At 31.7% G+C, this 23,593-nt stretch overlaps 1 protein-coding gene across 1 annotated transcript in view; it reads left to right on the top strand.

The window, feature by feature from the left end:
- sax (type I BMP receptor saxophone) overlaps nucleotides 1-23,593 on the top strand; it is an 87,523-nt gene that overhangs the window by 29,356 nt on the left and 34,574 nt on the right. Inside the window, exon 5 of the mRNA XM_075360022.1 lies at nucleotides 4,863-5,077. Within this exon, the coding sequence (XP_075216137.1) occupies nucleotides 4,863-5,077 (215 nt within the window). The remainder of the gene's footprint in view (nucleotides 1-4,862; nucleotides 5,078-23,593) is intronic.

The following is a 23,593-nucleotide window of genomic DNA, read 5'->3' as shown; positions in this document are numbered from 1 at the left end:
CTGCAACCTATTTTACGTGCTTAATTATTACAATTTGTTGTTATTGTAATTAACTCTATAATTTAATCTTGTAACTTGTTAATCGCCGAGATTAATTCTTTTCTACTCATGAACTGTATTCATATTACTTCTCTTAAATTAACCCAAAGCAAATTACTCCTGATGTGCAGTTATGTTTTAGGACTTTGTAATTTTATATTTTCAAGAATGCTTATTTACCAAAATGAACTCTATTTATATATTATTACTTACTTTAATGTGATTATATTGTAATTAACTCTTTTTTTATACTCAAATTGTTGTAATTTATTTTTCTAAGTTAATGACATCTGTTCATTGTTAATTTTCATATTATAGTATATGTTAGTAGTGCAACTGTTTTCCAGTTCCACTTTTCTATTGATGTTATGCTTTAAGTATCTAATTTGAAAATAAGGTGTTTTATGTTCTCTTGTTTTCAGGCTTTGTTACATTGTGTATTTAAAAAATGTATATTCATGTATTTGCTCATTTAATATCATTGTTCATATGTTGATTCAGCTGATATTTATTAACTATTTATTAACTATAGTTATGTTAATTTCATAATTAATTTTTATTTTTTAAGGTTATGATTTAAATTAAGTTCATTTGTTTTCTTTCCAATTAAAGTCCAATTTCTTTTAGCAAATACGAGCTGTGTGTTCTTTTATTTTTGTTAACTTTACCCAACAGTTGTATTCTCCTCCTATAAAATGCACATTTTCCAACCAGTGCCATTATCACTTCAGGAAATATTTCTGGTATGCAAGCAGTTTGGGATTGCATGTAAATCCATCTGCCAATTTAATCTGCTTCTTAATTTCTCGAGTTGTCTGAAATTGCCCTTTCAAAGAGGATTTCAGTTGGTGAAAGGAAGGTCTGTTGGAGCCAAGTAAAGTGAGTAGGGTTGATAAGGAAGCACAATTGCCTTACTTTTACCTTACCCTAAGCGTCATCCATCAAGATCAGTGTATGACTTGGTGAATTGTCATAATGCAAGATCCAGGAGTTATTTCTACAATTGTGTTATAAATAGTTTATTTACAGGTTATGGCTAGTAAAAGATTTTGTTTGGGTTTCAGCTGGTGAAATGAGATCATACTGAAATTTTTGGGACATTAATTAAGGGACAGAATTAGTGGTGTCTTATGGTTTTTGACCTGTACGCTAAAGTGAAATAGGTCCCAGAACCGTATCTGCAGTAGATTTTAAGAAATCTGGGGTGAAAATCAATAAATTGGAATAAAAACCCTGGTTTTTTTTATGTACAATAAATTTATTAAGTGGGTAATAAACACATAAAACTTTAAAAAAACCTGTAGAGAATTTAATTCTGAATGAAATTGAATAAGATAAGTTGAATAAAACAAAGAAAAGTTAGAAAAATTAAAATTTTATTTAGAAACAGTGTATTACTACATCTGTCAGAAAAGTACTTATTTAATGTAAACCAAAACCAAATTATTTTTTGGTGATGAGAAAGATTTCTAAAAACAAAATTTGCTGTTAAAAAATTTAAAATAAACTGGCAATTATACATTAATTGTAAAGTAAAATTTACTTAGATAATAATCTTATTGTTAATGGCAGAGATCAATAAATTATTTGAAAAATTATTACTTCAAAGTTGGCAGTAAAATAGCAACAGCTGATCAACAATGCGTACCGTATTAGTGTTTCTGTAATGTACATTAAATATATTGGGTACTGTCTGTGCTGTCATTAGCAAAGGTTTTCTGTGAATTTTAGTTTACATGTGATCGAGTTGCCATTGAAGTAATGTCGTACATATTTACAACGGAAGAATACACTGATATAATATTCATTTTGGGTGTGTGTAATGGTAATTCTACAACTGCTGCAGTAGAATATGAAATACGTTTTCTGAATTGCAGGATTCCAGATCCCAAAACAATTAGCGTGACTTTTCAAAATCTTAAGGAAACAGGTTCACTACCTAATATTCGTACCAGCTATGAACGATCTGTCCAACACAATGTTGCTATTGATGAAATTATTATCGATGCAGTTTAGCACAGTCCAAGTGTCAGTACATGACTTCTTTCTAAGTGGATAAGATTTTTGCATTTAATGGTTTAGAGGACATTTAAACAAAATAAGTTTTATCCCTATCATAAACAGCTACACCCAGGAAATGGTCTGTTTCACTTGAAGTTCTGCAACTGGTGGAATACAAATCAACAACTTTACAAGTATGTTTTGTTTACTAACAAGACAAATTTCACTCGAGATTTTGTCAACAACTTATACAATAATCATGCATGGGCAGAAGTAAATCCTCAAGAAACAGTGATAGGCAATTTTCAACACAGTTTTAGGATCTGTGTGTGGTGGAACCTACTTCACAATCAGCTGTTTGGACCTTTCATATTACCTATCTGTTTAAATGCTGAGGTCTACTTACATTTTCTTCAAGAAGTATTACAGCAGCTTCTTGAAGATGTTTCTCTAGCACTGAAATGCAAAGTATACTTCCAGCTTGATGGTGGACCCCCACTTCTCTTGTGCTGTTCCCACTCACTTAAATTCTCATTTCACTGAGAAGTGGATCAGTCATGGAGGTCCACATTCCTGGCCACTAAGATCACCTTATCTAACACCTTTAGATTTTTATGTCAAAACAAAATACATTCTTTTGAGGAATTGATTTTCTGCATTGTGGATGTGGCTGAGCAGTTTTAAGGACAGCTCTGAAGAACTAAAAGGAGCAACAAAATCAGTACAAAAGCATGCCAAGAAATGTGTTGAAAATGGTGGGCTCATTTATTGTAAACTGCTAAGTATAATGCACTTTGGTCTAGTGTAGTATTTTAAAATAAAATTACAATTTTTCTAGAATTTTTTTTATTTTGTTCAACTTAATTATATCCATAGTAATTCTAGCCGAGAGTAAAAAGGATTTAGAAGAAACAATGAATGGCATAGATGAAGTCCTACGCAAGAACTATCGCATGAAAATAAACAAGAACAAAACAAAAGTAATGAAATGTAATAGAAATAACAAAGATGGACCACTGAATGTGAAAATAGGAGGAGAAAAGATTATGGAGGTAGAAGAATTTTGTTATTTGGGAAGTAGAATTACTAAAGATGGACGAAGCAGGAGCGATATAAAATGCCGAATAGCACAAGCGAAACGAGCCTTCAGCAAGAAATATAATTTGTTTACATCAAAAATTAATTTAAATGTCAGGAAAAGATTTTTGAAAGTGTATGTTTGGAGTGTCGCTTTATATGGAAGTGAAACTTGGACAATCGGAGTATCTGAGAAGAAAAGATTAGAAGCTTTTGAAATGTGGTGCTATAGGAGAATGTTAAAAATCAGATGGGTCGATAAAGTGACAAATGAAGAGGTATTGCGGCAAATAGATGAAGAAAGAAGCATTTGGAAAAATATAGTTAAAAGAAGAGACAGACTTATAGACCACATACTAAGGCATCCTGGAATAGTCGCTTTAATATTGGAAGGACAGGTAGAAGGGAAAACTTGTGTAGGCAGGCCACGTTTGGAATATGTAAAACAAATTGTTAGGGATGTAGGATGTAGAGGATATACTGAAATGAAACGACTAGCACTAGATAGGGAATCTTGGAGAGCTGCATCAAACCAGTCAAATGACTGAAGACAAAAAAAAAAATTATATCCATTTGTTCAAAATTAAATTCTCTACAGGTTTTGTTTAAAAGTTTTATCTGTTTATTACCCGTTTAACAAAGTTATTATGTTATACATGAAAAACAGAGTTTTGTATTCGAATTTATTGGTTTCTACCCAGATTTTTCAAAATTACTGCAAATAGGGTGCTGGGACCTATTTTATTCAAATTTTTAGGTCAAAAACTATAAGAAATCACTAATTATGCCCCTTATTAATGTCCTAAAAATTTCAGTAAAGACCTCATTTCACTGCGATAGCTGAAGTCCATTCTAGCAAAATCTTTCACTAGCCATAACTTGCAAACAAAGTATTTTAAGACATATGTTTATATGATTTTTTCCATTATTTTTATTAGTTGATTAGGTTATGAAAGTTCTGAGAAAACTTTGTAATACACTCTGTGTACAGCTCAGGTTCTTTTCTTTTGATATTTTCTCTCTGATATTTTAACATATTATTATAATAGCAGCAGTTCACATGGACTAACTAAAAGCTTTTCTCGACTCTTGATGATAACACCATTGAAGTAAAAACAAATTGTATTTGCAGTTTTTGCATTTGACGTAATTTGATAACATTTGTTCTTGTCACGCTTTTTACTGATTTTGTCCAGTGTGGGTACTTCTATGAGGTGGTAGTCTTTCTGATCCTGTGACAGAAGCTTGGTACAAATTTATCTCTACCTGATGCATTTTTAATTTTAAAATTTAAATTTTGAATGTGGATCATTCACTGTTGACTGATGACACATGCAATGGTCATCATAAACTGGCTCATCTTATAAAAAACATTTTATCATACATCTTTTTATATATTTTGCTTGCTTAATGTTATCTTCAAAGAAAAAATCTTGTATTCTCTGTTTGGTGTGTGAAATTTATAGTTTTGTAAAATTATATATTTTTTATTTTAATATAAGTAAATTTTATTTTTAATAAATAATTGTTTTCAATTTTATATATCTGTGTTAAGTAGTACCAAAAGATAGTTTGATCTCTAGATTATCATATTTTTATATTAATCTATTTTCTGTAAGCAATTGCTCAGAAGCTTGTATTAAAGCAAAAGTTAGAAAATAAATTATTAATTTAATAATATTCTTATCTGCATTTATTATGAAATCTAATTTCTGTTTGTAATTTTAAACTAATAATGATTGCAGGAGTATTTAGAGCAGTCGTTAACATCAGGATCGGGATCTGGATTACCATTGTTGATTCAGAGGACGTTAGCAAAACAGATATCGTTAGTAGAGTGCATAGGTAAAGGAAGGTATGGTGAGGTCTGGCGAGGAATCTGGCATGGTGAGAGTGTAGCAGTTAAAATATTCTTTTCTAGAGATGAGGCTTCTTGGACTAGAGAAACTGAAATATATAGGTCTGTTTTTGTTGGTTTTTTTTTTAATGTAATATCAAATGACGTTGATTGGTGGTTTTCATTAGCTGTTAAATGTTTTATAACATATTTTGTTATTTCCTTTTTTGTGCAATATCAAATTCATTGACTGTTATAGTCATTAGTCACTAAATAACAATGTAGCACAGTTACCTGTGGAAAGGGAAGAAATGCTTTCTTTAATTTAATTTTTTTAAATTTTCTTTTAATTCCTTAAAAATGTTTTTTTCCCTAATTAAAAAACTTTCTTTAAAATTATTATTATTAATTTAAATATATATTTTTTTTAACCTCCGGGTCCATCGTTAGGTATTGCTTCAGAGGATTAGATGAATGATATGTAAAGCCTGACCGGGATTCGAATCTGGAACCTCTGGATGAAAGGCAGAGATGGTTTATTTTAAACTTAACTAAGTTTCTTTACTTTAAGCTGCAATTCTTAACTTTCCTGAACTGTGGAAACAGTTCATGCTTGGTTACATGCCTGTAGTGGTAGGAATTCTATTCTTGTTTTACAGCCTTCTGTTTTTTAAGATGTCATAGTGGAGTTATTACCTGTATTTTGCAACTGTCAGGCTGAATGTCGTGCTGTTTACCACCATGTCTAGAAGCAATATTATTTGTTCTCTGTTATGAAAAACCTCTTATTGTGAATTGTGAAATGACAGAATAAAACTGTGAAGTTATATTATGTTAAATTTCCTTCTTTTGATACCAGATTTAATTTAATAATTTTGAATTTATTTTCTAATACAATATGATTTTGAAACTGCTGTATAAAGTCATTTTAGTGTAGTGGTAGAAGTTGGAATGATAAAGAAATTAGAGGAATTTGTTTGTTACTTTAGCTTTTAAAAATAGGAAAGAGTAATCTGTATTTATGATATTTTGAAGACCAAGTTGCCTACATAAATAAAACTCATCCTGTCAATTTATCTGAAAAATATTTTATTTAATACATACGTTGGTTTTTCAAACTGTCATTGAACTTTGAATTTTTTCACTTTCATATTTTAGCTTGAAATAATCTACTTCAGAGAGATAGATTATATCAGGCAATTGATGCAATAATCTTATGTGTGCCATTAAGACCATATTTGCTATTCAGTGCATTAGGCATTAACATTTTATGCACACTAGTTATCATTTTTACACGCTTTCCTTTAACTCACCTTTGTTCCACAGTTCACGCTTCCACAGTTTTGGTGTATTTTGGTATGTTTAAGTTTTGCAGATGTTTCGGTATATATTAATAATATTAACTTGCATATATTATATAAAAGCTATTTATATACAATATAAAAGATTCTATAACAGTTATACTAAATTGTACTACAAACATTGTACGTATGTAGTATGTAAAATTTAAATGTAATTGATTAATTAATTAAAAAATAAAATTTTAGAATTTAAAAAAAAAACCAAACACGAGTGACAATCACAGTTTTATGCAACCATAATGTATTTATGTTTATACATTACCTGTACATTTTACATTTATACATTCACTAGAACAGTGACAATTTTAAAGTGCAGTTTTTCTTGTCATAGAGCAGTTTTTAGTGCAGTGTGACTAATTAGTTGGCATTTAAGTATATAATAAAAATTTACTGTGACTAAAACCAAAACAAAAAAAATTTTTTTAAAACAAGTTTTTCTATCTTATCTAAACGTTGTACTAAAAAGAAAAAATAATATTTCTAAGAGTAAAAGACTACTGAAAAATTAAGTTTGGGAACTACGCAGTTAACATTAATAGAAGATTATTTTTCTTGTCAACAAAGTAATATCTGTAAAGTTGTTTAATTTCACAAGAACACAATAAAAAGCATGGGGTGTGTATTCACATTCAATATATAAATTAATACTTTAAATATGAAAAAGGATTTGATGCAAAATGGAAATGATACAGCTTCAATATATAATATCTAGTAAATCTCTTTGGGGGTCAACCCATTTGAAGTGTCCCAAAAAAAACATAGCTCGTTACTTAACCAATTCAAAAAAAATTGAAACTTACCCACCTGTTTCTTAAATGTTTCAGGACCTTAAAACTATTTTTTTTTAATTTTTTATTTACACAGTTTACCTGTGTTGTGTCAGTCCTTCTTAGTTGTCCTGACTGCACAGTTGGGCTAGCGACTCCCTAATGTTATTTATTTTAGTATCACAACTGAAATCACTACCTTCAGATTTTATTTGTTCATTTTTCATATAAATGTATTAGAGAATGAGTTTGCTATAAATTTTTCCAAGAGCACACTACTGTTTTGACAGGATTCTTTTCCTATGCTTGTAGGAGATCAAACACGACATCTTTAAGATTTACTTGTTTTAAACATTTTAAAATAGGCATATTTTTCGATTTACTCTTTACACTATACAATTGACTCTTTTTGTAATTTGTTTTAACCACCTGGATTACATTTTGATCAATCGCCTGAATGATAGCTATAACATTTGGCAAAAGAAATTTTTTTTTTTTGTCTTCAGTCATTTGACTGGTTTGATGCAGCTCTCCAAGATTCCCTATCCAGTGCCAGTCGTTTCATTTCAGTATACCCTCTACATCCTACATCCCTAACAATTTGTTTTACATATTCCAAACGTGGCCTGCCTACACAATTTTTCCCTTCTACCTGTCCTTCGAATATTAAAGCGACTATTCCAGGATGCCTTAGTATGTGGTCTATAAGTCTGTCTCTTCTTTTAACTATATTTTTCCAAATGCTTCTTTCTTCATCTATTTGCCGCAATACCTCTTCATTTGTCACTTTATCGACCCATCTGATTTTTAACATTCTCCTACAGCACCACATTTCCAAAGCTTCTAATCTTTTCTTCTCAGATACTCCGATTGTCCAAGTTTCACTTCCATATAAAGCGACACTCCAAACATACACTTTCATAAATCTTTTCCTGACATTTAAATTAATTTTTGATGTAAACAAATTATATTTCTTACTGAAGGCTCGTTTAGCTTGTGCTATTCGGCATTTTATACCGCTCCTGCTTCGTCCATCTTTAGTAATTGTACTTCCCAAATAACAAAATTCTTCTACCTCCATAATCTTTTCTCCTCCTATTTTCACATTCAGTGGTCCATCTTTGTTATTTCTACTACATTTCATTACTTTTGTTTTTTCTTGTTTATTTTAATGCGATAGTTCTTGCGTAGGACTTCATCCATGCCATTCATTGTTTCTTCTAAATCCTTTTTACTCTCTGCTAGAATTACTATATCATCAGCAAATCATAGCATCTTTATCTTTTCACCTTGTACTGTTACTCCGAATCTAAATTGTTCTTTAACATCATTAACTGCTAGTTCCATGTAAAGATTAAAAAGTAACGGAGATAGGGAACATCCTTGTCAATCTCCCTTTCTTATTACGGCTTCTTTCTTATGTTCTTCAATTATTACTGTTGCTGTTTGGTTCCTGTACATGTTAGCAATTGTTCTTCTATCTCTGTATTTGAACCCTAATTTTTTTTAAATGCTGAACATTTTATTCCAGTCTATGTTATCGAATGCCTTTTCTAGGTCTATAAACGCCAAGTATGTTGGTTTGTTTTTCTTTAATCTTCCTTCTACTATTAATCTGAGGACTAAAATTGCTTCCCTTGTCCCTATACTTTTCCTGAAACCAAATTGGCCTTCTCCTAACACTTCTTACACTCTCCTCTCAATTCTTCTGTATAGAATTCTGGTTAAGATTTTTGATGCATGACTAGTTAAACTAATTGTGTTCTGTATTCTTCACATTTATCTGCCCCTGCTTTCTTTGGTATCATTACTATAACACTTTTTTTGAAGTCTGATGGAAATTCCCCTTTTTCATAAATATTACACACCAGTTTGTATAATCTATCCTCACCTGCACTGCGCAGTAATTCTACAAGTATTCCGTCTATTCCAGGAGCCTTTCTGCCATTTAAATTTTTTAATGCTGTCTTAAATTCAGGTCTCAGTATTGTTTCTCCCATTTCATCCTCCTCAACTTCCTCTACTTCCTCTATAACACCATTTTCTAATTCTTTTCCTCCGTATAACTCTTCAATATATTCCACCCATCTATCGACTTTACCTTTCGTATTATATATCGGTGTACCATCTTTGTTTAACACATTATTAGATTTTAATTTATGTACCCCAAAATTTTCCTTAACTTTCCTGTATGCTCCATCTATTTTACCAATGTTCATTTCTCTTTCCACTTCTGAACACTTTTCTTTAATCCACTCTTCTTTTGCCAGTTTGCACTTCCTGTTTATAGCATTTCTTAATTGCCGATAGTTCCTTTTACTTTCTTCATCACTAGCATTCTTATATTTTCTACGTTCATCCATCAGCTGCAATATATCGTCTGAAACCCAAGGTTTTCTCCCAGTTCTCTTTATTCCGCCTAAGTTCACTTCTGCTGATTTAAGAATTTCCTTTTTAACATTCTCCCATTCTTCTTCTACATTTTCTACCTTATCTTTTTTACTCAGACCTCTTGCGATGTCCTCCTCAAAAATCTTCTTTACCTCCTTTTCCTCAAGCTTCTCTATATTCCACCGATTCATCTGACACCTTTTCTTCAGGTTTTTAAACCCCAATCTACATTTCATTATCATCAAATTATGGTCGCTATCAATGTCTGATCCAGGGTAAGTTTTGCAGTCAACGAGTTGATTTCTAAAAGAAATAGCAAAAGAAATAGGACATGGATAAATCCATCTTTACTTCCTAAGTCTTCCTCATCTGGGTGCCCTGTACAGTTTAAAAGTAAGGGTGCTTTTTCTAGTAACTGTCTTTGTTATGTTAAGGAATTTTTTTGCGATTACATGAACTATTTAAACCATTAAAAAAAAAATTTCTTTGTCATCCAAACTTGGCTTTAATTTTTGTATCCTACAGGTAGTTTTAGGTTTTTAAAAGCCGTAGGATTTTTAAACTTGCCCATAACAAGCAGTTCAAGTTATGGATACCACTTGCATTTGAACAAAGCATAAACATAATTCTGTTTTTCAGTATTTTGTGACCTGGAATGCTGTTTTCAGCGCAATGGACAATTTTTTTTTTTTTTTTTTTTTTTTTTGTAACAGCCTCCAAAATAACACATTCATCTGTATTATAAACCTGGTCAAGACCAAGACCCAACCCTTGGACAGTCTTTATACATTTTTCTTTATATGGATCGATGGCTGTAAGATCACAAGAAAGTTTCTCACCTGTGGGAGTTAGTAATTGGATTTCATAGCACTTCTTGAATTTGTTGAACCACCCGTCACTTGTGTGGAAGTCTTCTTTCATCATCATTTCTTTATAGAAAAGCTTAGATTTTTCTTTGATGATTTCACCAGAAAGAGGAGTATGTTTGGAACATTTCTGGATAAACCAAGCATAAAGTGCATTTCCATTAATGGGAATGCGCCAGATTTGAATGTTTTCCAATCGCTTTTACCATTGACATTATCTTTTACAAATTTTTCCATTTTTACCTGATTTTTTTTTTTTTTTTCTAGTAATAAATTGTTGCACATACAGTTCTGTAAAGTGAAACTATGTCACCAGTTTTGATGTGCTTATGTTTTTGTGGTTTCAACATCATCAGATCTTAAAAAAATGAAGTCTGGATACTGTTTAAGATATGGAAAACTGGACACATTAAGATAAGAAAAATGTCAAATATGGCGATATTGAATATGACAACTAGACATGCCATACTATTGTGGTTCAATTCATTTGAAGTGTCAAAAAATTAAATATAAGCTGGCTGCTTGACCAATTAAAAAAAAAATTGAAACTTACCCACTTGTTTCCTATATGTTTCAGGACCTTAAAACAATTTTTTTTTTTTTAATTTTTTATTTAGGCAGTTATCTGTGGCAGCCATTTTTGTTACAGTGCGCACACCAATTTTTGTGATTGTAAGGGTTTATGAAAAAAATCATAACTAAAAACGTATTTGTCCTGGAGGGATAAAACAAAAGCAGTTTAATCATATTTTCTCAGGGTAAAAGATTGGCCCGTGGTTTATTTACCTATTTCTCTTCTTTTTATGAGAAAATTACCAATAAAGTTTAACATGAAAAACAGTGAAATTTCACTTTTGGACATTTGTTTCAAGAGACGGATGGCATACACAGTTTGAATTATTTTTTTTATATGTAGGAGGTATATTTTAGTAGTTTTACCATGAATAATATTAATGGTGATATACTACCCCTAAACTTTTATGAATTTTTGAAAAAATTTTTTTTTTTAAATTCAAATTTTGGCTTCATAAACACTGATTGGGCTGGTGATAAAAATATCAAATTTGCACAGCGAATAGTGTTTTTGTAGAGGTTTATGGCAAATAAAGTTTCTTGTGTCTTGTACTAATAAAAAAGTTATATATAACCTCTCAAAAAAAAAGAAAAACCTGTTAAAAGCGATACCATTTTAACTCACTAAATAAGTGCTTCAAAGGGTTTGCTTGTCTTCTTTGCACCTTATATTTTTTTATATTTAGCTCCTATGTTGAAGTCGATGTTTTCAATATTTTCTAAATATATATTTTTTTAAATTGTTTATAATAGGTTGTAATTTAATGATAACATAACCAATACCAGTAACCTAATATAATTATAATTAAAAAATGCTTGTTAAACTTACCCAAACTGAGGTTTCAATGAGTAGCCTACAGATTTTTCAACAATTCATTTCCATTTTTATATTAGTTTATTTTTGTAAACACTGTCGAAGAAAAAATAAATTGTAGCAAAATCTTAATTATTCTTCAATAAAGTAGCCTGTTTTTGTAGCAATGAAAGTTTATTATTTAGTATGGTTAACCAACAGTTGTATATCTCTTCTTATAATTCTCTTGAAATAGTGTAAGAATGACCCCTGTAACTGTAGTTAACTCAAGTGATGTCAACTTTCTAAGGACTTTGTAGATCCGTATCCACTTTGTCTTGTTAAAACTTTTGAAGTGATATATGTGATCCAGCTGGGTGGAAAAAATGAACCTGCACATTGTCATTTTTGAGGCTGATTGTCCACCATTTGTCATACTCACAAGCAGCAGTCTTTTTCCTTAAGTGATAGTGGTACAATACTAGACACAGGATAGTCTTCAAAGTCCTTGAAGTTTAGTAAAGTAACATCTTACAATGCCTTCTGACACAGGAACGTACTTGTAACTTCTAGTACCAACAACTCTTTCACAGCATGCAAAACGTTTTTTTGGAGTTTCTGAAATCTTAGCTATCTCATCTGATTTATTAAAAAAATATTTCATATTTTTCAGCTTGTACAGTACAAAATCACAACATTTAGTATCTGACTGTTTAACGGCCTTTGCAGGGTTGCCTTTGCTACTTCTTGTTTTGTTGTTCCTCCCACACCATCACAGGCATTTTTCCCATGGGATGATCTAAATAAGTGCTGTTTGGCTTCAATGTCAAAGTCTTTTTTTGACTGCACAAATTAGCAAAATTCTATTTATTTTTATAATGACTTGAAGCACCATCAGTAAAATTGATGAGATTTTTAATATTCTGATGTACTTCTTTGATATGGTCTGTTAAAAGTTTTTCAAAAGCAATAAAATGTTGCTGTATCATGCTTCAAGTAATCTCTTAAAATACAGACACTTGTGTTTTAATACGTCACTTTTCCTAGAAATAGAACACAAAAGGGTGAACTGTGACTTGGCTGTTGACCCAGTGGAAGTTTTGTATCTCATTTTGAACTAGAAATGAAACATTTTCTGCAAAGTCAGCTAACACCAAACATTCTTCTTTGCTTAATTCTGGTATACCATATACCTACCTACATATAAAAAGTAATTCAAACTTTATATGCCATCCCTGCCTCATGAAAAAAATTATCAAAAGCAAAATTTCACGCTTTTTCATGTTCAGCTGATAACGTTCTCATAGAAAATGAGAGATAGGTAAATAAACCGCTGGACCAATATGGATAAATTGCTTTTTGGTTCATCCTTCGAGTACTAATAGGTTTTTAGTTATGTTTTTTTCCATAAACAATTACAATCACAATGTTTGTGTGCACTGTAACAAAAATGGCAGTCACAGGTAAACTGCTTAAATAAAAAATTAAAAAAAAAAAAAAAAAGTTTTAAAGGTCCTGAGACAAATGGGTTAGTTTCAGCTTTTTATTTGGATTGATTAAGCAACCACCCTTGGGTCACTTCAAATGGATTGGACCTTTGGATGAATTAAAGTTAAGATGCAAAATAGAAATGAGGTCTCATCCCATGCTTTTCATTGTCGTCATGTGAAAACAGATAACCTTACACATATTATTTTGTTGAATACAAAATTATCTTCTATTTATGATTACTGGGTAATCCTTAAACTTAATGTTTCAGTAGTCCTTTATTTTTGAAAATATTCTTTACTTTTTAGTACGATGTTTAGATATAGAAAAGCATGTTTATAAAACCTTTTTTTAATTATGTATTAATTGTTTTTTTCTTCTAAATATAACCAGGTAATACCAATGATGACTAAAGTATCATCAAGTGGCCCAGAGGCTTTCTACTGAACTGTAATTGCTTCTATCATTTGTTTGAGGATTAAAAGGTTTATTTATAGCAAATCTGAATACCTAACTTGCCACTCCATGTATAAATTAGGATAGTCCTGGTCTGAAAGAGGACTTCTGTAAACAAATTAAACATAACTTAATGTGATTAATAACTTAAGCATAACTTAGAATATCGACTTAAAAGAACCCCCGTCACTTAGTTTGGTCTATAAATAATAATTTATTGTTTAATATTTAGATAATAATTTTTACAGGTGTTGAAAATAATGTCCATCCACTTCTTTGCACTTGTCAACACGTTTGACTATATTCCTGGCTACTCTTCTTAGCTGCTACTTTGTCTTATTTCCTGTTTGGCATTGCTAATGTTTGTCTTCAGTTCCTGCAGGATGTACGAAGTGCTCCTATAAACAATTTCTTTTAAGTAACCCCAAGGAAAAAGTCTGGACTAGTCAGATCAGGAGGTCTTGGTAGACACAATCCTTCAGAAATGATTTTTCACCAAAAAAATCTTGTTACACCTCTATAGTAAAATGAGCTGTGTATGCCAACTGGTGCTGTCCTATTGTAACTAGCAGTCATGCTCATCCTCTTGCTAGAAGGCTATAAAGTGATGGATAATTTCTTGGTAGCTGGCAGCATCCACATTTTTTTTTTTTAAAACAAGGGTCTTATTATTTGTCGCTTTGAAACGGTACACCATACATCTATTTTTTGAGGGTGTAGGTGAGTGTCAAAGAAAATATGCAGGTTTTCAGTACCCCAAGTCTGGTAGCTCTGAATATTAACATAACCACCAAGGTGAAACCAGGCTTCACCTGTGAAAAATACTCTATCTAAAATGCTAATGTTGCCTCTAATGAAGTTCTTGAACCTTTGACAATAGTGAATCCTTTTAGCACAAACAGCATTAGTTATATTGTGGAAAACCTGCATTTGATACAGATAACATTTCAGCACTCCTCATTGCACTGTGGACTGAACATAGTGAAATGTTCTTTTCCTGGATTAGTCTTCGCAAAAATTTATGAGGAGTTCTTGTAACTGTCACTTTAATGTCCTGTTTGACCTGCGTCGTTAAAACTGACCTTTGTCAGGCACATTTCTGGTCTAACACCGAACCCGTTTCAAAAAATTTTTTAACTAACTTATGAATAACACTTACTGGTGCTTTCTTTTCAAATATCTCTTTGAATTTTCACTAATTCACAATGTGAGATTTTATCTTAATAAGTTTTCATCATGAGCACATGTTTTTCAGTAGTTTATAAAAAAGAAAATTTTTACAAACAACACACAATTACAAAACCTTGTTCAAAAGCCAATGCTTAACAGAGACTGGCAATACTCATATGTGCAGGCAATAAACAGTCGTCCCTCCTACGCCAGTTCCAGTTATACCAACATCTCCCATATTTTTTACCTGTCTGCCACCAATATACCTCAAACATTTAAACAAAAATAGGCATTTAGTATAAACTACTGAGTGATTTTAAGTCTCTGAACCTCTTTTGAGTTGAACATTTTGTATATTATAAAATACACCTATCATGCCGCAAATCTGTTTTATTTTAGCTTTAATTGAAAAAAAAAATACTGTAGCTATAAAATAAATTGTTTAAAACATTTTTTATTTAATTACTAAGTAGTGTTTTACCAATAAACATGTTAGGAAAGCAGTGTTAAGAAACACTACTGCACATATTCATTTACAAAATATTTTTATATTTAAAATTCACTTGAATAGTTGCTTATTACAATATAAAATAATACAGATATAATAAGATAAAAATATAGATATAATAAATCATTTCTAATAATTTAATTCATATCAAGCCTGCATTCAAAATTAGATACTTGAGCTGAGAGCAAGAGTAATGATAAACATAGACTAGCGAGCATAAAATCTTATCGAAAACATAATTTACATTTAGAACATTATTATTTAAATACCATTCAAAGTAGAAAGGGAATAATTTATAGGAAACTAAATTAGACTATAAATCATATACAAACACAATGTAATTTATCGTATACAACACTTTCATCATATAATAAACAATACAACAAAATATCTTAAATAAAATAATAAAATAAAATAACATCCTAAAATATCTTATATCTTATTATCTTTAAAATATCTTAAATACAATAAAATATGTACGTTTATTCACTCTAAACTGAATAACCTTAAAGTTGTCTACAATAAAATTAAACCATTTGAAATTGTTTTCTTTCTACTTTCCATAACAGTTTTAGATTTAAAAAAAGAATTAGGAAGGTTTTTGCCAAAGGTGAGAGTGCTATGGATGTCTCAGATAGACCCTCTGTCCTTCTGGTGCGGAATGGGGATCATTTTATAAATCATAATATTGAGCCTGCTGGCTGTTGTAAAATAAAAAGTGTAATAGTTTGTTATATAAATTGATTTTTTTTTTAATAAAAATATATCAGTGGCTTTTTTTCATGTAATTGTATAATATGGTTAATACTAAAATATTTCATAGGTAAAAAAAAGTGTATGAATTCATTAAACTATAACATCACTTCAAATTCTGATTGTTTGGAAAACAGTGTTCATAAAAAAGCAAAAGTGAGGCTTGATGGAGAAGAGATTATACAAATCAACGAAGTAAAATTTCCTATCTGCTGATGAAAGTACTCCAGGAGGATCACATGATCTGTAAATTAAAAAAATAAGAGAGGAGGTGTTTAGTAAAGTTTTGGAGGATTTACTGGTGCAATAACCTACATATAACCCTGGTTGGGGTTAAATTAAGACGATAGGCTTTAGTAAACATTTTGGAAGATGTACTGGTGCAAAATCAAAACCGAGTTGGTCTAATGGTGAACTTGTCACTGCAAATCCACTGATTTCGAAGTCAAGGGTTTTAAGGTTCAAATCCTAGTAAAGGCAGTTACTTTGATAGGACTTGAACACTAGTTCATGGATAGCGGTGTTCTTTGGTGGTTGGGTAACAATTAACCACACATCTCAGGAATGGTCGACCTGAGACTACAAGACTACATTTACATTCATATCATCCTCTGAAGTAATACCTTACTGTAGTTCTTGAGGCTAAACAGAAAAAAGAGAAAATAACCTATATATAATTTCTTTTTATTCATCTGTCAGTTGATAGGCTAGATGCTATTCTGTTCTCCATTCCTTTCTGTTGGATGCTAGTTTCTTAACCTTGACATGTTTACTTTATCCATTATTCTCAATTATCTATCTTGTATATATCTTTTGTCATCATATTTTTATCTTTAAGCTAACTAAATTTACATTACTAAATTAACTAAACTTGGATATTTTAATCCACAACCCACTAATGAAGTTCATCTCTTCAAAATTCTGCCAAAAATTTCTATTATTTGTCTTAAGACATTGGATTGAAATCTTATCAACCCTCCTACTTTTTACTATCCTCCTATAACAACCCTATGTATCATGCTAGGGTAATATATTTAAAGATAAATATTTCCTACCATAAGAGGAAAAAATAAGTAGAAATATGTTTAACAAAAAGAAAATAAAACATTTATTTATTTTCATTAAAAATTGCATTGAATGTTTCTGAAAAATAAAGTATATAAAATTAATATTGCAATTTTAATTTAATTATATTGTCTAAAAAAAAACTTTATTTTGGGATTCATGACAGTTGTTCCAACTTCTGTGTACAACTGCGAAATTGCTTCTCAGTTTTCTGCTCTTGATGAAACTATTTTTTGAGCTTCATTCAGAGGAATATTGGTTGTTTGGTTGGTTATATTAGTTATATATTAAATTAATATTAGAATATTAATATTGACTATTATTATTCCAATATTAATATTAAAAAGTATTATATATATATTAGTATTAGGTTTACTGTATTGATTGAAGGAAAATGGCTGACTGTACAGTTGAAAGTAAACATTGTGGAAAAAAGGTAGTAACAACATTGGAAAAAACACTCTAGTGCGTGAAACCATATTTTTTACCTCTGGTAGTGCTAATATAGAATAGACACAGCCTTATTATTTAATTTCCACATTGTACCTAAAAACAACCATTATATGTAGTTACTGTAGATGAAAACTACTAGCAATAGTTACAGAATTTGACAGAAAAGTTCTGTCTGTAGACTACAAACTAAACCTGAGGTTTTCTATATTTAATAAGTTTTAAACTGAAATTGCATCCCACATTATAAGGTATTTTAAAAATGGCAGCACATTGATATTTGTTTGTAAAATTTATTACTGTCACTCAGTACTTAGGTTACAAATAACAACTCTTGTGATTATGTTCATAAGTTATTTTACGAGGGTTATTTTTTTTTCAAGGTTTGATCGGTAGCAAAATAAAAACCCGTGCAAAAATCGTACTAAATCACTTCATTTAGTTCACGCAGCTAGCACGTAAACATGTCTACAACAATAGCATCTCCCACCAAGTGTGAAGTGCGTGCGGTAATTCGATTTCTTCAGACTGAGGGGTGTAATGCAGCTGAAATTCATCGATGAATAAGTAATGTGTACGATGAAACTTCCATGAGTGACAGAAAAGTGCGACAGTGGTGCAGGAACTTTAAAGCGGGACGTACAGATGTTCATGATGCAGGCGATCAGGGAAGGATGCGAATGTCAACCAATGATCTCGTTGAGCGAGTGGATGTGGCAGTTCGAGAAAATCGTCGGTTCACAATTTCTGTATTGAGTGATTAGTTTCCTGAAATTTCAAGGTCAGCTCTCTACACCATTGTGAGTGAGAGACTTCAGTACCGCAAACTGTGTGCGAGATGGTTCCAAAGATGCTGTCTGCCCATCACAAAACAATGAGAATGAACGCCTCCCTAACATTTCTCCAGCGCTACCACAATGAAGGAGAAGATTTTTTGAACAAAATTGTCACAGGGGACGAGACATGGGTCCATTTCAAAACTGAAGAAACAAAAGAACAATCCAAACAGTGGATGTATTCTCATTCTCCCAGTAAACCAAAGAAGTTCAAGCGAACCTTCTCCAACAGAAAGTGTATGGCTACTGTGTTCTGGGACCGGAACGAAGTTCACTTGGTGGAATTCATGGAACGACCATCACTGCAGCCTCATACTGCGTGACTCTTCAACGTCTACGAAGGGCAATTCAGAATAAGTGGAGAGGAATGTTGTCATCAGGCATTGTCTTTCTCCATGACAATGCTCGGCTGCACACTGCAGCTATAATAAAGAAGCTCCTGCAGCGTTTTCATTGGGAAGTGTTTGATCACCTACCATACAGCTCGGACTTGGCTCCATCCGATTTTCACCTCTTTACTTACATGAAATGCTGGCTAGGTGGACAACATTTTGGCACAGACATTGAGCTGCAGACCAGCGTAGAAACATGGGTGAAAACACAGGCAGCTCTGTTCTATGACGAGGGTATTGGAAAGCTGGTACCATGCTATGACAAATGTCTAAATTGAAGTGGCAACTATGTAGAGAAATAGCGTAATTATGTAAGTACTTGTTACAAATAAAAAATTTTTTATTTTCACTGTAGTTTTAATTTCGTGACCGATCGGACCTTGAAAATAAAGTAACCCTCGTATGTCAAGTTTATATGTCTACATATTTGAAGGATAGGTAAATCATGCCATACTAGGTAGAAGAAATATTTGTAAAAAATTATGAGAAGCCAGTTTGAAACATTATTACGTATATAAAGGAAATAAATTTAATCTTAACAAAAGTTTAAAAAAAAACTAATGTAAATAGATAATAATAATAAGAAAGTTAAAATTTTTTATATTCATGATGTACTGAGTCAATAAAGTGTTTTTTTATAAACATTTTACCATACTTTACTTTTACTTTAAACACTTTACTTTTATGTTAAATAAAGTGCATTTAGTTGGTTTTAAATGCTTTTCAGTTAATAATTTATTAAATGGTGTAATTGTTTCTCTAGCTACACAGTGTTTGGTGCTGTTGTAGATGTAGATGAAAAGGAGTGGGAAAGTCTGAAAGTGGGATAGTAATATAATAATCAGGGTGGTTGCATATGTCATTCTGTTATATGATATGACTTAAATCTATAGGTTTCATGTTTTAGTTTGATTTGTTTAAATTTGGGTAGTAACAGATCTGTTTGTGGATGAAAAATGAAAAAAATAAAAAATTAATAAAGTGAATTGCCATGGTAGCAATGTCTACCCAATGGGAAATGCCATTGCTTTCCTTTATAGGGAAATTTGCTTTTTTTTTTGTATTCCTTTAAGTAAATGAAGCATTATAAATGTATGGAAAACTATAAATTTGATTTTTGAGAACAGAACTGTTATTCTATTTATTAGTTGTTCTAGAATAGTGTCATGATTGGTGTAATTTTAGTCCATATTAGTAAATAATGTTAACATATTCTTGTATCAATATTTTATTATTAGATATTTTGGATTGTATTGTAAATCTCTGTTTGTTGTAGCATTACTGAATTTTATTTAAATTAGAATTAGCCATCTTTTGATACTCCTTTCTACTGATTATAAAATGTTTTTCACTACTGAATAACGTCGGTTGTTTTAATTATAGAAAAAAATTTACATTAAATGATAAAACTTTTATTGGATTTTTGAAATCAGCATACCTTAATTAGGTTTAGAAAATAATGCTAGTAAGATGACCTCCTTCTTGTTGGATGCAAATTCAGAGCCTCTCCTCAAAGTGTTGCACGGCTTTCTCCAACATTTCATTTGACACAGCTTCAATTTCTTGACAAGTGGAAATTTTCAGGTCTTCGATTGTGTGTGGCTTGTTCATGTACGCTCTTAATTTCAGATAGTCCCACAAAAAAAGTCACAGATCAGTAGATTGGAAGAGCGTGGGGGCCAAGAACCATTGCTGAATTGTGAAATGACATTTCCAGGTAACATTTGTCAAACCACTTAAATTGATGCTCTCGTCGTGTGAGCTATGGCACCATCCTGTTGGAACCACATTTCTCTCATGTTCACCCGATGCCTTTCCAGTTCTGGATGCAGGAAGTTGTTAAAACATGTCCATGTAGCACGCTGATGTCACTGTGACTACAGTTCTCCCCTCTTCAAAAGGTCCAACAATCCCTATCTTGGAGACACAGCGCCACAATGTTACTTTTGAGCTGTGGAGAGGTTTTTGGTGTAGTTATGTGGGTTCTCCTACACCCAGTACCGACAGTTCTGTACATTAACAACATAGCCATCCAGATGGAAATGGGCTTCATCACTCATCATTAATAGATCGTATGCATCTTTCGTAAGAATGGTGTTCATTATGCCAAAAATTCTTTGCGTTGCATGAAATCTTTTTCAGTTAGCTGCTGAATGATCATTATTTTGTATGGGTGAAATTTGAGATCTCTGTGTAAGATGCAATGAAGTGAACAATGTGACATACCTAGTGCTATAGCGGATTGTTAGTCCAATGATAGTCCAATGCCTAGCGGATTGTTTCGAATTAGCAAGAATTGCCTTTCTCACTCTATGTTTTCCGGAGTTCAGACTGAATGGGGAAGGCCAAGTGATTTTTTCTTCATCACAGATCTAGTACTTCTAAACGCCTCAGAGTTTGGTGTTTCGATCTGGAACTGCACTTTAACATTCGACATGAAAATTTTGATAGAAGAGATGTTTAACAGTGACCAGAGATTCATTGTTTCTAAAAAACTGTTCAACAACAAACACACAATGTTCTACGCACCAACACTTCATAGTAACTGAAACTGCGTAGTCTGAGCTGTTTGCCAGAGGTTGCCGAAGATCAATACCCCCACTTGCAGTTGAGTACAAATGGTTTAAAAAACAGGCGTTTCCTCTGCTCCACCTTATATAATAGACTTTGTAGTGAACATTTCCTTTGTTTATAGGTAGGCTCTTTTTTATAAATTATCTACGTGTTTTAGATGATCTGTGTAAAGTAGCTTAATGTAATGGTAAGTTCCTTGAATTTTTGTAGAAAATCATTGTTGCATTAACTTCTGAATCAGAAGTTACTTACTGTGCCACTTGTAGATGTAGCTTTTTTTTTGGAAATGATAATAGTCATTTATTTATTTTTAAACTTTGGTATGTAATTTATTCTATATTTTTACCTATAAGTATTGGTAGTGAAAATTATGTAAAAACTATAATTTGTTTCATGAAAATCAAACTATAGTGCTTTCAGTTTATTTTGCTTTAATTTTCAGTGTTTTTGGTGCTTTTTCTGACCTAATTTCTGCTGATATTTCTGTCAGTTTTCTTGAGTTAGGAGGATATATATTTAGAATGTGGTAAAAATTATTTGTTTTTATATGTTTTTACCTACAATAACCTGGAGATTGTTTTACGTGTGATCATTTTTTTGTTCTTATATGAAGAATACTAGGTCTGTTGAGAAAATAACTTAACATTTTTAATTATGTGCTAATGGAGATATTTAGTGACACGTGGTTGGCAGCATTGTGTTCTACATAACCTCCTCTGTAACCACATGTCCTTGGATTGTTGATATCTTGTTTAGTTTTTATCTTACTGTTACTTTGAGTGCAGAATGTTAGTAGTTATTTTTATTATGTGCGATTTTCGGGAATAATTATACAATGTAAAATTTTGTGTGAAAGTGGGGAAAACTTTCACAGAAATGTTTCAACTTTTGAAACAAGCTTATGTAGATGATGCTCTGGGTCGTATGCAATGTTACAAATGGTTTTCATGATTTAAAAGTGGTTGTTGTTGATTGAAGATGACCATGACCAGGAGGGCCTTTGACTTCAACTGATGATACCCACGTTCACGAAAACAATGATGTGGTGTGTGCAATTCGCCGTTTAACTGTCAGAAAACTTGCAGAAGAGGTTAACATCTCAATTGGATTATGCTATGACATTTTGACTGAAAAATTGAACATGCATTGAGTTGCAGTAAAGTTTGTTTCTTGTTTGATGACCGAACAAGAGAAAGAACATCGAGTGGACATTTGTCGGTAACTTCTTGAACAAGCTGATTGCAATGAAACATTCATGCAAAGGATCATAACAGGAGATGAAAGCTGGGTTTACAACTATGACATTGAGATAAAAGTTCAATCATCACAATGAATTGGCAAACGATCTCCATGCCCCAAGAAAGCACGTCAGTCTCAATCCAATGTCAAAATGATGCTCCCTGTTTTTTTTGTTATTTTAATGGAATTCTGCATTTTGAATTCTTGCCTTAAGGTGAAACGGTGAACTGTGCGTACTATCAAAGTATTTTACATAGTTGATGTAAAAAAATCCGCAAAAAGAGACAAGAGTTGTGGTGAGACAATGCATGGTTCCTTCACCATGACAGTGCGTTTGCATACTCAGCTTTATCAATTTGTCAGTTTTGTGCCAAAAATCAGGTAACTGTCGTCCCTTGGCCTCCTGACTCACCAGACCTGGCTCCTTGTGATTTTTTCTTATTTCTGAAATTAAAATCAGTGATGAAAGGATGCTGTTTTGAGAATATTGATGACATTAAAGCAAGTTTGTCACAGACTTTAAAGGCTGTTTCAAATGAAACTATCCAGGACTGCTTTGTGAAGTGGAAACACTACTGGGAAAAGTGTGTGAATATGAGGGGAGTATTTTGAATGGGACAAGGACCAGTAATCTGTAAAATAATAATAAAGATTAAAAAAATAATGTTCGGTTATGTTCTGAACAGATCTCGTGTCATGATTGTTAAGATTGGTGAATTTTGAATTTACATTTGTGAGGTAATCTGCATATGTTGCTAGATATATGTGATGGTTTTAAGTATTCTTTGGATTTTTGTTTGTAATTTCAGCCTGTTTATCCGTTACTCAACATTATGCAATTTTATGACTTCATTATATATATTCCAAAAACATTGTGTTTGGTAATTATATTTCATTAATAATAAATTATAGTATTTTTTTTGGTATGTAATTATTAGTAGTTCTTTTACTGTTACT

Source organism: Lycorma delicatula, chromosome 1 (assembly GCF_047948215.1).
Source record: "Lycorma delicatula isolate Av1 chromosome 1, ASM4794821v1, whole genome shotgun sequence".
Taxonomy (NCBI): Eukaryota; Metazoa; Arthropoda; class Insecta; order Hemiptera; family Fulgoridae; genus Lycorma; species Lycorma delicatula.
This window is presented reverse-complemented; position numbering and strand designations above follow the sequence as displayed.